General features: G+C 45.0%; 1 protein-coding gene across 2 annotated transcripts in view; it reads right to left on the bottom strand.

Moving 5' to 3' along the window:
- The window catches only part of USP7 (ubiquitin specific peptidase 7), a 56496-nt gene that overhangs the window by 26725 nt on the left and 12945 nt on the right, over nt 1-16826 (bottom strand). The window contains exons 1-2 of one of the 2 annotated variants that reach the window (XM_029220219.1): nt 4223-4327; nt 3312-3486 (exon numbers count right to left, since the gene is read on the bottom strand). Coding sequence is in view for 1 of the 2 variants with exons in the window: in XM_029220218.1 (XP_029076051.1) it covers nt 4223-4327 (105 nt within the window). In the remaining variant the exon portion in view is untranslated. Of the gene's footprint in view, nt 1-3311; nt 3487-4222; nt 4328-16826 lie in introns of those variants that run through there. The other variant, XM_029220218.1, reaches the window with a different exon arrangement.

Genomic DNA, 16826 nt, shown 5'->3' on the forward strand with positions numbered 1-16826 from the left:
AGGGGAGCAGCTGTCCCAAGGCCACCCGCCAACCTGTTACCGGCCAGCACTTTTATAAAATATAATAAAACTGCCGCAGGAAGGCCAAATTGCTATACAAGTTTCTAAGCGCTTCCTCTCTGTGCCTATCTCGTGGCAGATTGGGGACAGTTCACAGGCCCAGGGGCCAAGGGCCACACTTGGTCTATAGAATAACAGGAAGGCCTTCTCTGGCTGAGAAGCAGGTGCTACTTTGACATCCCTGACCCCACGCACAAAGTGGGGTTCGCAGGTCTGTGCCCTCAGCCCGTCTCTACACTTCACTCAGGTCACTGCGGTGCAGACTTCTCCGCACACAGAACTGCCTCCGCTGTGACTGAATTTGTTCTTAAGAAAACATGTCCATCAGTCCTCATGAGAGGGTAGTATTCTTTACCAAAGAAATAAAACCCAAAAGGATGTGTAACAGCGCTTTTATCTTCGTTTAAAGGCTCTCCGTCCCCACCTTTTTTTTTTTTTTTACTACCCGTAACCTGGCTCAGCTGTTAGCAGAGAGGCCCTCAAAGGAAGAGCAGCTGGATGGGTGCGTTTTGCATTCGAGGCTCCTCAAGGGGCAGGTATTACCCCTCATCCCTTGCACGGATGAGAGTCCACGGAAAAGACAAGAAACTTGTTCCAGAGAATGAGGTCCAGAATGGCTGAGGAGAAGAGCGGGCCACTCCTCCACAGCCACACAAATCATATTTGAGCAGCATCTAAACCCCACAAGGTAGGCAAGGGCAGGTGTTACTTAATTCCCACTTTACAGATGAAGAAACTGAGGCCTGCTGAGGTTAAGTGGCTTATCTCATCCAAGGTGTTAAGAAGTGAGCACAGGGGGTCTCAGTACCCAAGATCTGGACACTGAGCACAGTGACCCTGCCTCTGGTTTGTAAAACTGCCATCCTAGAGTTTAGGTGACCAAACGCAGAGCCCAATAAACCCGGCCTGCTGTACAGTGATGGCAGGACACACTCCTGGGACCTAAGGACATCATGTCGCAAGGCCCCCCCTCTCTCCTAACTCACCTACTTGACTGTCAGTTACCATTCAGGTCTTTGTAGGATTACAGTTTTATACAGACAAAAAAATGATACACATTATAAATGCCTTTTTGCTCTTCCTCCCGACACTTTAGTCAAATTCCTCAATTAATCTTAAATATTAAATAGGACCACACGATGGTGAGCTCAGCACAGCATGCATCCAGGAGTGGGCTAGCCCTTCAAGGCCAAGGCTCTGGGGTCTTGAGCCTGGCGCCACCCTGGCCCCCATGTGCAGTTCACACTTGCTGAATCACACACTAGATGTGAGATTCTGCCTCATGTTCAAGGCACAGGATTATCTTCCAAAGTATGCTAATGAGGAAGTTTAACATGAGATTTCATGTGAATAAAAATGTCACCACCCCATAGCTCCAAGATCTTCATACTGTGTGGCGTTGGTGGTATAGAGGTGAGCATAGCTGCCTTGCAAACTCTTCATAACTAACTGAATAACTGAAAACCTGTATTAAATACCAGGTCAAGACAGGAGGGTCTACAAAAGAGAAGAAGACGTGAAACCCATCTCTGGCAGATAGGGCCAGCCTTGTTACCCTCCCCTAAGGGAGCTACATGAAAAAATGGGAGGAAGGTACTTGGGATTCCATGTACTATTTGTGCAACTTCCTCTGTATCTATAATTGCTTCAAAACTTTTTTTTTTTTTTTGGTAAAAGTAGTATACTTGGGATTATGAAGGATACCTTGTATCCTGCAGGATTAGTGTTTCATCCAAACAGAGACTCTAACCTGCCTGAACACCACAGAGCACTGACTCACCTACTCCAGCATCTTATTGCAAATGACAGGATGGCAAGCTCGTGCTACCTGCTGCCCTCAACACATCTTGTCAGAAATCTCGATAACCCACCACTTTAGGTCTTTTAAAAAAAATGGCGGGCCTGAGGTTTCCCCAAATGGCGCTCTTGCAGTAACTGTATCAAACATCGATTATTCATTCTAATACAAGTCTTTGCAAATCCTAGTTAATTCCCAGAAATAAGTTTTTTTTCACGGGTACCAACAATCTAGATCTACAACAATCACTCTCTACCTTTACTAAACATTTTTCCAACCTGTGTTGTTAGCCACTCAACTACTATGTAAGAAACTCCCCCTATAAGAAGGCCTCTCTGTACAAATCAGATTCTAACTCAGTGTTTCCCATACTGTGTGCCCTCCAAAGATGTTAAAAGGAGATTCAGCAAAAACAGATTCTAATGTTCAGAGGCTTGGGGAATCATTAACAAAAAAAGTCTTTTGGAGAAAAGATGTTAGGAGGCTGACAGCTTAGACGTACTTTAAGAAACATGCTTAAGCCAGCACTCCTCAAACTTCCTAGATTTCTGATCACTTTTCACAACGCACATATCCTGCCATTAAGTGTTTCAAAACACCTATCACTACTGGGAAAATGCTGCTGTAAACAAAGGCTTCTACTCCTAGAAACAGAACCACCTCCCTCCCGCCCCCCTTGCCACAGATACGATCTTTCTCTCTCCTGATCCTGGGCCTTTCGAAAGGCCAGGAACAAAGCGTTACTGAAGATCACTTCTACTTTCTCCTGTAACATGCTTTTCCTGTCTGGTAATTCGCAGTAGGAGCATTTCTACTTTTAGGTTCTATAGCACCCATTATTTACTACCAATAATTTAGTAAACTTTGCCTCAAAAGGGATTTTATGTACCTTATGATCTCCCTATTGATTCTCAAATGAGGCAATCTGGGGCCCCCAGGAGACTTCTAGCCATGTTTAGAGACATTTTCGGTTGTCACGACTGCACGGGGGTGGGGGTGGGGGTGGGGGGGGTGACAGGTGACACTGCCATCCTACAAGGCACAGGACAGTCCCTTCCAACAAAGAAGGATCCACCAAAAAAGGCATCAGAGGCCAACAGAACCCTGCCCTTTTATCCACATCTGTCTCCTCCCAAGCCCTCCCCGTAAAAACACCTGGGGAAAAACGAGAATGAAATTGCTCTGTGGAAACCAGACCGGGAGGGCTCTGATTGGATTGGACCGCTCACTGCTCCAGGAGAGACTACAATCGATTCCTTACTCACGCCTGGTACATCAGACCTGGTCATGCCTTCCCAACTGCACTCTCTGAACCTCTTTTGGCATCTCCGGGGTCTGAAATAAAACCAAGAGCCCAGCAACCAAGAGACCACACCCACACCGTTGCCCTCATCTGCGGTGGAAAGTGCACTCCACAGGTAACAAAGCAGCGGGTCAGACCACGCCTCTTTACCTTCCTCAGATATTGCCTCAGCCAGCTGCCAGGGGTAAACCGCACTGTGAGAGAACTCTCAACTACGGCTGCAGTTTCTCATGGAGGCTGAACTTTTGGCAGGAGGTCTGAACAGCAGTCCTTCTGGTGGTGCAGCCCGTGACTGATGGTTTCTTTCAACTGCCCCGTTACACCCCTGGGAAGGACACAACCCTCATGAGGATTGATGGACATGCTTTTGACAGAACATGGTTTCATATTACACTGCAAGATTCCAGGGGCTGCCTAAAGTGATTACTGCCTGCTACCTTCTCATGATTTCGACCTGGCAAATGCACAGGTCACACAGTCTGATAAATTACAGCAAAGAAATAGCCTCGAAAGAAAGGCTTTCCTAGGCACAAAATGTCCATGCATGTACAAATGCATACACTTTCCACAGAGAAGATAAAGACCAAAAGTCAGTCTGGGGGACGAAGCCCAAAGCTCGATTCTGGTTTTGCACCTAACCGGAGCGGGGAGAGATTATTAGCTACAAACAACTGATATACTTGCTACAATAAGAATGCAATGGAAAGCCACGTTCCAGTGTCTAGAAGTATCGTGCTGCAGACGAGAAGGAAAGGACAGTAAGATATACTTGTGTTCTGAATACTAGGAGTGGCTGGAAAATTAATTGCAGGCCTGAGCAAATACCCATCTATTACAAACTCCTGTATTTCAACCTTCTCTCCTAGGCTGGGGAAAATCAACTTACCTTGAAATCTGTAGGCAACCTTGAAATTTGAAACCAAAACAGGCTCCTAAATTTTCCTCAGATACAACCTCCTGAAAACTAGCTACTCTTAAGAAACTCAGAAGTACTCAAGGAAGAAATGTCTGTTTCCAACAGTTTTTTGCCCAATGCGCGTAAACAAAGCCCAGGTACTTACCGTCCTCCATGTCTTCCTCTGTGTTGTTGTGCCCATCACTCATGGCTACATTCCCGTTGATAACAGGGTTTTGAGTAATTCTTGGTGGGTCATCTGCATCTCCAGCTTTAAAGAAAACAAAGAAATTCCATGATTTTTACCTTCATGGCTTGAATTAGATTAATATATATATATATACACTTGTACTTTGACAATTTCCAGTCACTATTAAGTTCCAATTGTGCCCAAATAATTGCACTTTAACCCAAAAAGTATTTACTAGTATGTTTACTAAATATAAACTTTTGTTTCTTTCAAAATGCTAAATTGGACTTGAAAACACATTACACCTCACAATAATCAGCTCCATTTGCAATGACCTTTATTTTGACATAGGTCCACGGTTTAAAAGAAGAATTTTAGAAAGGCTTTGGCGGGATTTAGGATTTAAATAGCCTCTACTGCCCATACTTCACAATCCTGTCCTTCCAGCATGTCAGAATAGCTCACTGCAACTAATGCTGTTCTGTTTGCCTGTACAGTCGGCTTTCCTTGGCAAATCAGACACTCCAATAGAAATTAAGTGTCTCAACTACAAACAGGAGATGTGGTTTTTTAAATAGCTGCATAGTTGTGTCCTTGGACTCCAATACTCAGAGCCTTTACACCATTAGGATCAGCAGTCATTCTGATTCAGCACCATGGAGAGCACCCTCCCCTTTCCCCTCTAGACAAACTCCAAACTCCAATTGTCAGGTTACTTTTCTCAAATAATTCCTGAATATAAACCATCCGATTTTCCTTCTTAAGCATCTCAAAACACACGTTAGAAATCCTTGGAAGCTAAGAAACAGGTATTACTACTCAAATTTAGACCACTGTCACTCCTGATACTTTTGTTTTATTAAATATCAATATATACAGTTAATTAGCAATTGTGTTAAAAGCTGTCTATGAAAACATAAAATTTTGAACGGATCCCTCAACCATGACATCCTGACAGAAAAACTGGGGGAGGGAAGTAGGGAAAGGAGAAATTCCTTTTAACTAGCTTGAACTCTAAACTCTAAAAACTTATATGCTTAAAAAGCAAAATGAAACATTGGGTGCTTTGACAGAATTTCCACATTTACCCTCCTAAATTAACCATTTCAGGGAATTCCCTGGCGATCCAGTGGTTAGGACTCTGCACTTTCACTGCCGAGGGCCCAAGTTCAATCCCTGGTCAGGGAACTAAGATATCCTGCAGGCCTCAAACCATCACACAAAATATTTTATGAGGAAAAACCCTATGAAGGCCTTTGAAATAAACAGCACATTCCACCAATGGAATATTATGCAGCAGGTTTTTTTTAAGGTTCTCAGTGTACCTATATGAAATGTTCTGAGTTATATTAAAGTTTTTAAAAATTAAGGTACCGAGCAATATATATCATCATATGCAGCCCTTGCTATAAAAGAGACTATGATGGAATAAGAGTGTGTACATTCTTATTTCCCTTTATACCAATAAGCAAACACTGGGAGAACACAAACTAGTAAGAGGTTCTGTAGAAGCAGCAGTAGAGTGATTCTTCACTGCAGACACACACACACATCACATGAATGCACTATAAATCTTAAAGTAATTTGCTTGACGTAGGCCTGGTACTTTTAATTTAGTTCCTCAGTTCAAATCCAGCCTACGGCAAGAGCTTTAAAACATGGTCTATAATGCACAAATGCAAAAATGACAAAGGTTTCTCTGCAGGTGGCTCCTAAAAGGCAAGGCAAGTAGGGTTCTGCAGCTGAACCAGGTGCTCCTGAGCAATGTCCCATCTTTTACACACGATGGGTACACATTCCTGCTGGGCTGACCAATTTTCCACCCTTCACAGGCCTGGAGACGGTGGTCTAGGCTGGTGGCTGTGAAACTGCAAAAAGCTCCTGGTTGGCCCAGCATGTACATAAGGAACCTGTCCAGCAACAGGCCCTCCCAACCAACTGCCATGGGACCCTTGGAGAAAAGGTTGGCAACTCAAGTCTAGCTCCTAAGGGACTGAATATCCAGTTAAAAAAAGCTTCTCATAAAAATGAGTTAGTTCAACAAGAGGATTAAAAATTTAATTAAGACACGGTAAGTCCCTGGACCAGAATTAAATGATGAAAACGCCTGATACCACAATCTGTATTAAGCTTCCAGAAATATCCTAAATGATAAGGCTGTCTTTATCATCAAGGAAGAAGTGCAAGATTGGCACGTACATATATTTATCACTCTATATAAAGTGATCCTGTTCCCGAATTTTATATCCTGCCTAGTTGGAATTTTCCCAACGTATTAACTCTCATTTGGCCAAATATGAACTACAACACTAATTTTTTTGACACGCAACAGTTGCAAATACCAATGACAATATGGTATGCCTCAAACACATAGACAAAAAGGTCTCTGATATACTTAAATGTCAAGGAGGGGAGGAGAGCAATTATCATTCCGAAAGATATACATGACAACCAGAAATACAAAAGGAGTTCATTTCCGTTACTCACGATTGGTAAGCCTTTTGACAACAACCTTGTGATAAGTACCAGAGGCCTATTTTAATATATATGTGGCACAAAATACCTTTTTCAAAGAGTGACTTCAGAAACACAAAAGGCTCCCTTGTTTAGTTACAAAGCCTATATTTCCTCCTCTTTTACTGAGGATGCCTGTGCTTACATCCAGCTTTTCTCCCCACAGACTTCTGTTTGTGATGTCACAACCCAGAGCTACTGACCCCAAAGAACACTGGCCAATTGCTATGGAAATGATGTGGTGCTGATTTAGCACCTGAATCTCACTCCTGGATGAGAAAAATAGAAAATTCCAAATTGTTGGCCTTGACATTTTCTATCACTTCACAAAGATTTCTCAAACCTCTCCCCAAAAGGCTGGGTAGAGGGAACCAAACAACCCCATTAAACCCACCTCACGGTCTTCCAACTAAGAGTCTATATGCTGCCACCAGGAGGTACCTGGGCCACGAAGATCCAGCCATGCCCCAGAGTCACTCTCGACTCAGCCCCCCAGATTTCTCCTCAAAAGTCCCAACTAGTGGGCTTCCCTGGTGGCGCAGTGGTTGAGAGTCCGCCTGCCGATGAGGGGGACACAGGTTCATGCCCCGGTCCGGGAGGATCCCACATGCCGCGGAGCGGCTGGGCCCATGAGCCATGGCCGCTGAGCCTGCGCGTCCGGAGCCTGTGCTCCACAACGGGAGAGGCCACAACAGTGAGAGGTCCGCGTACCGCAAAAAAAAAAAATAAAAAAAATAAAGTCCCAACTAGTGATACAACCCAGTGAGCAAAACCACGGCTCAGTTAAAAGGGCAGAACACATGGATTACCACAGAGGCCATGGGCCAACACTCGGTCCCTGAACTGGTCAAGCAGAGCCTAACCAGCACATTTTAAGCCCCAGTCTACCAGTTCACCCTGACTTCCAAGTCAAAACCCCCAGACTTCTGCTTGGTCCTCCTCCTCTCCTCTCTCCTGGCATTGAATCCATTTTAAAGAATACTACATAAAATAGGGGTTATCAAGGTAAATTAGAACACTGATATCTTTCTGCAAGTCCAAATATACTGCAGAAGGAGTGTTCAGAAATGGCATATTGGTTCTGAAAATCCATCAGCGGCGTAAGGCCCCCACTCTGACCTCCTGAATCACCTTCTGGTCCAAGCCCATGGTTCCCTGCCATGTCTGCATGGCTCTGCAGCAGAATCTTCGGGGGGGGGGAGGGGGAGGGTTCTCTTGGCCACATCAGAGTGACTGCACAGAATCTCCAGGAGCTCTCCCCCAGAATTCTTTTAAAAAAAGCTCCCCACAAAATTAGGGCCAGAAGCATATTCAAACAACCTCATCAATTTACACGACCACCTTCAAAACAGAGAGTTATCAGTGAGGGGGAAAGAAGTCTGGAGTTACTAGTTCCCTCAGGTGTTGATGTAAGTTGCTAGTGCGGGAAACCAGGTGAGGGGTCCATTGGAACACACTCTACTAACTTTACTGTACATCTAAAATTAACCCAAAATTTCAAGTTTATTTTTAAAAAGAGAACATAAGAAACCCTCAAGCCTAAGAGGCAAGGAATATAGCTGCTATTAAACTTATACAGGAAAATTTTCGGCATGAAGCATCCATACAAGCATGTCTGAAATTCTCACATAATTAAAGGTAGAGAGAAAGGCAGCTTAGAGCTGAGATACGAAACAAAGTCTCCCACACAGACACTGGGCGGGTGCACAGAGCACAGCTCTTCAGGAGGGGCCGGCCTGGGAGAGCGGGCTGGCGTCTATGCTGGGACAGGAGCAGCAGAGGAAACATTGGGCACGTGAGAAGGATCTAACGTCTGCTCCCAGGATTTCACAAATAAGTAACTCCCAAGTACTGGTCCCTATTGTGTGCTGGGCGCTGTATAAACATTCTCAGGCAGTGATCATAGCCTGGGATCAGGCAGAGTGGGGTGTTTACAGATGGACCCAGGGTCCCGGCTGGACTGAGAGGGATGTTGCCCTGGGCCTGTAATCTGTGGAGCAGCTACTCTCTTTGCTTTTCCTCCATGAGACAGGAGTGGCCCTTTCTTAAGGAGGACTGCTCACCCTGAAATAAAGTATGTTAGATGGAGCTCCTGAATGAAGCCAGAGGCACCAGGCAGGAAGAAATAAAGAAGGAAGTCCTGAGCAAAGAGGCACAATGCTGTGAAAAGTTCTTTAGCCACAAATACTTTAAAAATGCCTACTCTCACCATTTTGCAAAATTATAGTGCAATATCACAACTGGGAGAGCGACAATATACTGATCCTCCTCCTATTCACTTGCATGCATTTCATGATGTGAGGTCTGTGTGTTCCCCACTCAAGACACTGAGCAGCCCAGCACAAGGACCCTCAGGGGGTGCTTTTACAGCCACACCCACCTCCCTTCTGTGCCCGCCCCAAACCCCTGGCAATGGCCAATCTTCTCCATATCCACAATCTGCCATTTGAAGAATGGACACAGCATGTGTAAGTAAGCTTACGGAGCACCTTCTGACACAGCACAATTCCCTTGAGACTCAGGTCAACAATGCATTCCTTTCTCCTGCTGACAGGGTTCTGTGGCAAGGACATGCCACGATCTGCTCACTCAGATAGCGGCAACATCCGGGTTGCTTCCAGTTTGGAGGCATTACGTACGAATAAAGCGGCTGTAAACATTTTTGTACAGGTCCTGAGCAGAGAGACAGGTATTTTTACTTCAGGATTTTACAGAATGAATGAAATGCTCACAGAAGCAAGGCAAGGGGTGCAGTGATAAATAAAGGGAAATAGTGACCTCTCTGCCTCTGAGTCTAAGTAGAAGGAAGGCATTCCCAATGTTCATGTACATACACGTGCACAAGGTACAAGCACTTTTACTATTCACAATACGTGGATCCCAATTCAGGATCCATATAGATATGCGTACATGGATTTGATTTCGAATAGCACCATACCATTATGTCATGATCTACTCACCCATTCCCCTACAGATGACTCTTCCCAGCCACCACCACCTCCTTTTTGGCCATCTGAGTGACACTACAAGCAAACAACTGTACAATGATTTTGTCCTGCGGCACGCCGTAATAACTGTGTGGTCATCTGTCAGGGTCATCTCTCTCACACACTGAGCTCCCACAAGCAGTGCTCTTTCCCAGTGGCAAAGATCAACAACGCATCCAAAGCCACTACCAAGTGGCCCTGCACAGCCTCCTGCACCAAGTTCTCATGCTGCTCAGGAGAACTCTTCTAGCGCCATCACTTATTTTCAAGAATTCAGATATAATCGATTTCCCAATGTTCTGATCCTCAAAAAACCTGGCTCTAAGCTCAAAGGAGCAAAGAGACATCTGATAACTTGAAGGTGAGAGACAGAAGATGTACCACTCGTATTAAGCCCAGCTGAGAAGTTGAGCTGATTGGGGGGGGGGGTGTCTGTTAAGTCTTCCACAAAAGCAAGGACCCACAGGTGTCAGCTATCACACTCCCCAAGAAACCAGAACCTCCCGGGCGCTGGGAAACAACTCTGGATCCCCCCAGAAAACCTACAATTCTGTGGGAGAATTTGATGGCTCTGTGTCAACTCCAGTCCCCTTTGGGGGAATCCTCAGGCAAAGCCAGGCCTTGCACAGACTGGGGAACAGATCCAAATCCAGTCCTTGGGCAGAACCTGGAGGGAACCAAGGATACATATACCTTGTATGGAGCAAAATCGCAGGTCTGAGCCGTCTCTGCTCTTGCCCAGGTTTACCAGTCCTGGCAGCCGCTGGGTGGAAAGGAGTAGGTGCTGACCAGGCAGCAGGGCCCATTCGCCAACAAGCTCACCCCCGCCCCCCAGTCAGACAAGGACCACAGTGCCTGTGGGCCATGAGGAAGTGCCCAAGTGCTTTCCGGCCCTCAATCCCTCTGTGAAACCTCTTAGAAGTGGAAAACTGCAACTATGCTTCAAATACATCATTTCTAATCCACTACTGCATTACAAGGATTTCATCCCCCACCCCCACCCCGGGCACACCGTATTTGCCTGCAATTACAGTAAGGAGGGCGACGTTCTAATGACTGTTTCCTAACACTGGTCTTCTCCACACACAACTAACTTGGGAGGTAGAGGCTGAGGCTGGGTGCCCTCTTCTCACAGGAGTCAGTCCCCCTACTTGCCAAGTGTCTTGATGTGTCAAGAGCAGGCTGCGCCCTGGGCTTCAGGAGGGAACAGATAAGCAGCCCTCACACAAGAGGGCTAATGCGACAGAGAGGAAAACAGCCACAGGCCTTGGACATCCGGGCCAGGACCAGAGAGTGAAGGGAGCCGGCTGGGCAGAGATCCTGAAGAAGCACATTCCAGACGGTTCCAGAGTGACCAGGAGCAAGGCAATGGGCAAGGGAGGAGGTGGGAGATGAGGCTCAGGTAGAGGGTGGGCAGGGCCTTGAAAATCTCCGAATGTTCACATCAAGCCTATGTCCCACCAAATGAAGAGGAAACCACCGGTGGCCCTGAAAGCACTGTGACACTCAATAACAGGTGGGTCGGGGCTTCCCTGGTGGCACAGTGGTTGAGAGTCCGCCTGCCGATGCAGGGGACGCGGGTTCGTGCCCTGGTCCAGGAAGATCCCACATGCCGTGGAGCGGCTGGGCCCGTGAGCCATGGCCGCTGAGCCTGCGAGTCCGGCTCCACAACGGGAGAGGCCACAACAGTGAGAGGCCTGTGTACCACAAAAACAAAACAAAACCAAAAAAAAAAAAACCAAAAAACAGGTGGGTCAGAACTGAGATGGTGCCGGTGCTTGGACCCTGGCTGCCAGCCCCAGGCAGCCATCTGATCAAGCCTGTCCTCATCATCACAGGCAGCAGAGCCCCATCAGAAGCGCCTCTGCTGCCCTGTGGAGGATGTGCGTGAGGTGTGGTTTTGGGCTATCTTGCCCCTGCCAAGTTGGCAGGGCTGCCTCCAGTGACTCTCTGAATTCCTTCGGTCATATTAACAATGAAACCGTCCGTGGCTTAATCAATACCACAACGGTGTTCTGGTTTTATTTTGATTTTTATATGAACTGGCTCCATGCCTGCCCCATGAAGGGAGCTGAAAGCCCACTTGCGGGTGGTGGTCCTGCCCTGGGGAGAGTCTGAGGATTCAAAGTAGACTCTGTATTGAAACCCGACAGTTAGCTCTATACTCTTAAATAATCCTGATTTAAATTAGTTATATGAAAATAAAGCCCCAAAGAAGGCCACGTATAAATCTGTGTTCCTTAAATAAAACTATTTGTTTGGGGTCTTCAGTTTGGCTTCATTATGTAAAAATCATCTGTTTTTAGAGGATCATGCTAACTGCCATCATGTCTGTCCCACAAACCATGACTGATGACTGAGTGAACACTGGCCGGGCATGGAGAGGGGTGTACACCCTGCACGACTGAGGAGCTTATAATTATGTCTGTGCTGCTTGCTTACACATCTGGTCTTATCTGCTATATTGGGTAGGGCAGTCCACTTGTGGAAAAGAAAAACAAGTCCCAGCAAGCCCAGCAGAGACGGAGCTGCACAGAAGCTACAGGATGAAGGCAGAAAGTATCAGCAACCCACAGAGATCCTACAATCAAGAAGAGACAATGCAACTACAACAAGGAGAAATTCTTAAGAAATACAAATGACAAATCTGCTCAACTTTCCTAATTAACACAACACCACTTTTCATCTACCAGATTAACAGTCTCACATCACAAAATGGGTGGTGTCAAATGGCTAAAGTCTAAATTTATAGTCAAATTATTCTCCCCAAAGGCAGTATTTACTAAAACCAAAGTCAAATATTCTTTCACTCAAAATGCCATTTCTAGATATCCATTCCAAAGAAACTAGCATACATGCCCAAAGATATATACAAGCATATTTCCTACACTGAAGCACCCATTTTTTACAAAGAAAAACTTAAAACGTAAACGCGCATTAATTCTAAGGGCCATATATTGCATGGTGCCATTTATTCATATAAAGTGTCCAGAACAAGCACACCCACAAAGACAAAAGGCAGATCAGTGTTTGCCTAGAGCTGGGAGGGAGAGTGGAAGGGTGAGGCTAAGGAGTGCAGGGGTCTCTTTTTGGAGTGATAAATTGACTGTAGTGATGGGTGAATATATTTATTAAAAGCCATTGAATTGTATGAGTGAATTGCAGGATATATAAAATCTCAATAAAGCTGTATTTTTTTTTGGGGGGGGGAGACAAGAACTGGACAGAAATGGGCTATTCTGAGTGGGAACAAATAGTTCCACAAATCACAGCTGTCTGAGGGCCCGGCATAGTGAATGATGTGTACATTGAACAACTGAATCAGGTGTAAGTGTTCCATTTCCTACAGTATTTCTCTAAAAGTATTAAACATTTTTGGTGTTTGAAAAACCCATTTATCTACAAAATTTATTTATGTACATAAATTCACTCTACATTCATGTAGTTTTAAAGAAAGTACAACTATATTAAGGGACAATGTCCACCAAGAGAGGAATCAATTAGCAGGATGTCCTTACAGAATGAAGGAAGCTGTACATGTGGACGGGATGAAAAACAGGACAACAGCCATCGTACATTAAGTACACATGTTCACTGAGGGACGGAGTCTTTCTTGCTTTCTTGCCTCCATGTTGTTTTAATGTCTCAGTGAATATGTACTGCCTTTATAATAAAGGTAAAACCACCCACACACGCGAAGCAAAGCAAAGCACGATGCAGAAAGGCACAACCAAAGTACTGCATAAGGCCTGACACCACCTCAAGCAGCCCATAAAGTCTGTACCAGTGGGGACTTCCCTGGCAGTCCAGTGGTTGAGACTTCGCCTTCCAATGCAAGGGGTACAGGTTCCATCCCTGGGGAGCTGGGATCCCACATGCCGAGACCAAAACAGAACAGAAGCAATATTTTAACAAATGCAATAAAAACTTAAAAAAAAAAAAGGTTATATCAGAGAAAGAAAAGGGTACAGCAGCTGCCCATTTGGGGGCAGGAGGGAGTAGGAACAAAAGGATCCCAGAACAAAGGGATTACCTAGATTATTTGTGACCGTGAAGGTCCTTTTACACCCAGGCAAATGGCAGCATCCTCTCTTAAATGCCTGGATTTTCTTTAGAACTACTTAAAAATACAAGGAAATTTGGGGGCTGAGGATTGGGGTCAGAAGTAGAGGAGAGATTTTAAACATACTGTGACTGTGCTAACTAAAACTTTTAAAAACTAGTCAAGCACAGCCAATTTCAAATGAGTTCCTTTATTTGTATAAAGCCACAAACAGAACAGCCTAGGACAGAGGACTAAGCTGTTTCTGGTTGGTTGTTTTTCCCACGTTGGTGTCAGCAGACCACCAACTCAGGCCTTACCCTCCTTTTGAGGGGACCCACCTGGACTGTCAAGGAACACCTACTTTCAAAACCTTCTAAAAAACTAGTGGCCAAAGAAAGTGTTGAAAAGTTCCTGGGAGGAAGACTAGTTTCCCAGGTAAAGTCGCGGGAGCAGAAGACATATGGTGTTCAAGGGCTGGGAGGCACAGCAACAGTGTCAGCTTTCCTGAAATTAATCGGTATATTTGAACACAATTCCAATCACAATCCAGCAGAGTAAGTGAAACAATTTTGAAAAGAACACAGTTTGAGGAATTACACTACCTGATTTTGAGACTCACTATAAAGCTTCAGTAATCAAGATGGTGCTGTGTTATGTAGACACAGGTCAATGGGACAGGAGAGTCCGCAAATAGGCCCATGTAAACATTACTACTTGATTTGTGACAAAGGTGTAAGTAATTCAATGGAAAGGGACAGCAGTCTTTTCAACAAACAGTTGGACATCCATAGGCAAAAAAAAAAAACCAAAAAAACCCCTCCAACCTCACACCTTATACAAATACTAACTGATAATAGACCGTAGATGAACACAGATTTAAACTTTAAAACTTTTAGAAGTAATCACGTGAGACATGGCCAAGAATTCTTAGACATAACACCAAAAGCAAGATCCATAGAAAAAAATTTTGATACACTGGACTTCTCTGGAAAGACACTGTTAGGAGAATAAACAGACATGCTACAGACTGGGAGAAAATATCTGCAAATCACCTATTGACAAAGGACTTATATCAAATACATAAAGAGCTCTCCAAACTTGACAGAAAAACAAAACAAAAAAACCCCAAATACTTGAACAGACACTTCATAGAGGGTATAGGGATGGCGAATAAATACATAAAAAGATGTGTGACTGTGAGCTATTAGATAGTTGCAAATTAAAACCACTACCCACCTACCGGGATGACTAAAGTGAAAAATGCTGACACTCGAGTGCTGGCGAGGATGAAGATCAATGGGGGAGTGGGAGAGGGCACCGGCACCTGTGAAGTACGTGGCAGGTTCTTACGAAGCATACCTCATACAACAACTCTACACCATCCTCTAGAGAAATGAAAACTCATGTTCACACAAAAACCTGAACACGGGTATTTATAATGGCTTCATTTGTAACTGCCCAAAACTGGAGACAACCCAGGTGTCCCTCCATGGAACAGAATGGAAGCAGCAATAAAAAGCAACTAATGATTAGGTTACATGCTGTATGATTCCATTTTCTCGACATCTGCAAAATGACAAACCTGTACGGGATGGGGACCATGGCCATGGTGGAGACACGACCAGCACAGCGTGAAGGGAGGTTCTGGGTCCTGACTGGGGCAGTGGTTACGCAGACCTACACCTGTGCTGAAACTCAGAGCCATTCACCCCAAAGGCAAAAGAAAAACAACGAAAGAAAAACAAAGGAAAAAAACACCTGGAGGGCAGGGAGAATAAGAAATGATTTACTGACTCTTTAAATAAGCACTGCCTCGGGATATGGGTTCAGATCTTTAACCATTTGGGAAAAGAGGACTGAGAGAGCATAAAAGATATACAGGTCTGAGTCTTTTTGCCTCAGGACCTTTGTTCGGGTGGTCTTGTACACAAATGTGTGCATCACAGCTCCTGTTCTTTGAGGAGAGAGGGAGTCAAAAACGTCAAAAAGCCAGGAAAATGGGAGGTCAGACACACCCTTTGCTCCAGTAAACTCACATACATAAATAAGGTGTGCTACTTCATAAGCTACGTTTAAATTCAGACCAATTGAGCTTCCCTGGTGGCACAGTGGTTGAGCATCCGCCTGCCGACGCAGGGGACGCGGGTTCGTGCCCCGGTCAGGGAAGATCCCACATGCCGTGGAGCAGCTGGGCCAGTGAGCCATGGCCGCTGAGCCTGCGCGTCCAGAGCCTGTGCTCCGCAGCGGGAGAGGCCCGCGTACCGCAAAAAAAAAAAAAAAAAAAAAATTCAGACCGATTCCCAAAAAGTTCCAACTGTTCCACGCAAGCTACTGGAAAATGGAGAAAATGGGGGGAAAGACAAACAATAAACAAGTGGAATGCTGGCCATGATGGAGGAATAGAAAGCAAAATAATCAAAATCACAATTACCTCTGGTTTAAGCACGCTCTCCTTGAATTCTCACAAAACATCTGTTACTCATCTTAACAGGACCATCTTACATGTACACCTTGAAGTGTGAGGGGGACCAGAGGACGATTTCCCATTGCAGGGGACCACCCAACACTGCCTGCTGCCCGTCCCCATGGCGTCAGATGCTGCGGACAACTAGGCTGCCACTAGCTAATTATCATCCAACCATCTTCGTCCTCTGCCAGATAGTAGTGAGACTCTTAAATACAGGACAAAAGTCACTGCTCTCTTTGTGCCAGTGAGCTTTCTGGAGTTATAACTACAACCCTGTACCGAGTTAGGTAGGCTGTTACACACATGAATGTGGTATTTTAAGGACTTCTTAATGTAACTGTATAATGAAATATGCCAACATTTAAAAGATCTGTATAACTCTGTGAATCAGTATTTTCCAAATGACCAATGAATGGTATTAGAAATGCTCCATTCAAAGTACAAGACAACCCAATAAATTTTAATGTAACAGAGCACGGTAAGTTAATCATAGGGTTTCAAACTGCATGCTGTAATCAACCTTAAGAAGCTACCAAATTTTAATGTAGTATGAAAGAATTGCCACAG

This window comes from Monodon monoceros, unplaced genomic scaffold, assembly GCF_005190385.1.
Source record: "Monodon monoceros isolate NGI ecotype Baffin Bay Population unplaced genomic scaffold, NGI_Narwhal_1 Super_Scaffold_13, whole genome shotgun sequence".
Taxonomy (NCBI): Eukaryota; Metazoa; Chordata; class Mammalia; order Artiodactyla; family Monodontidae; genus Monodon; species Monodon monoceros.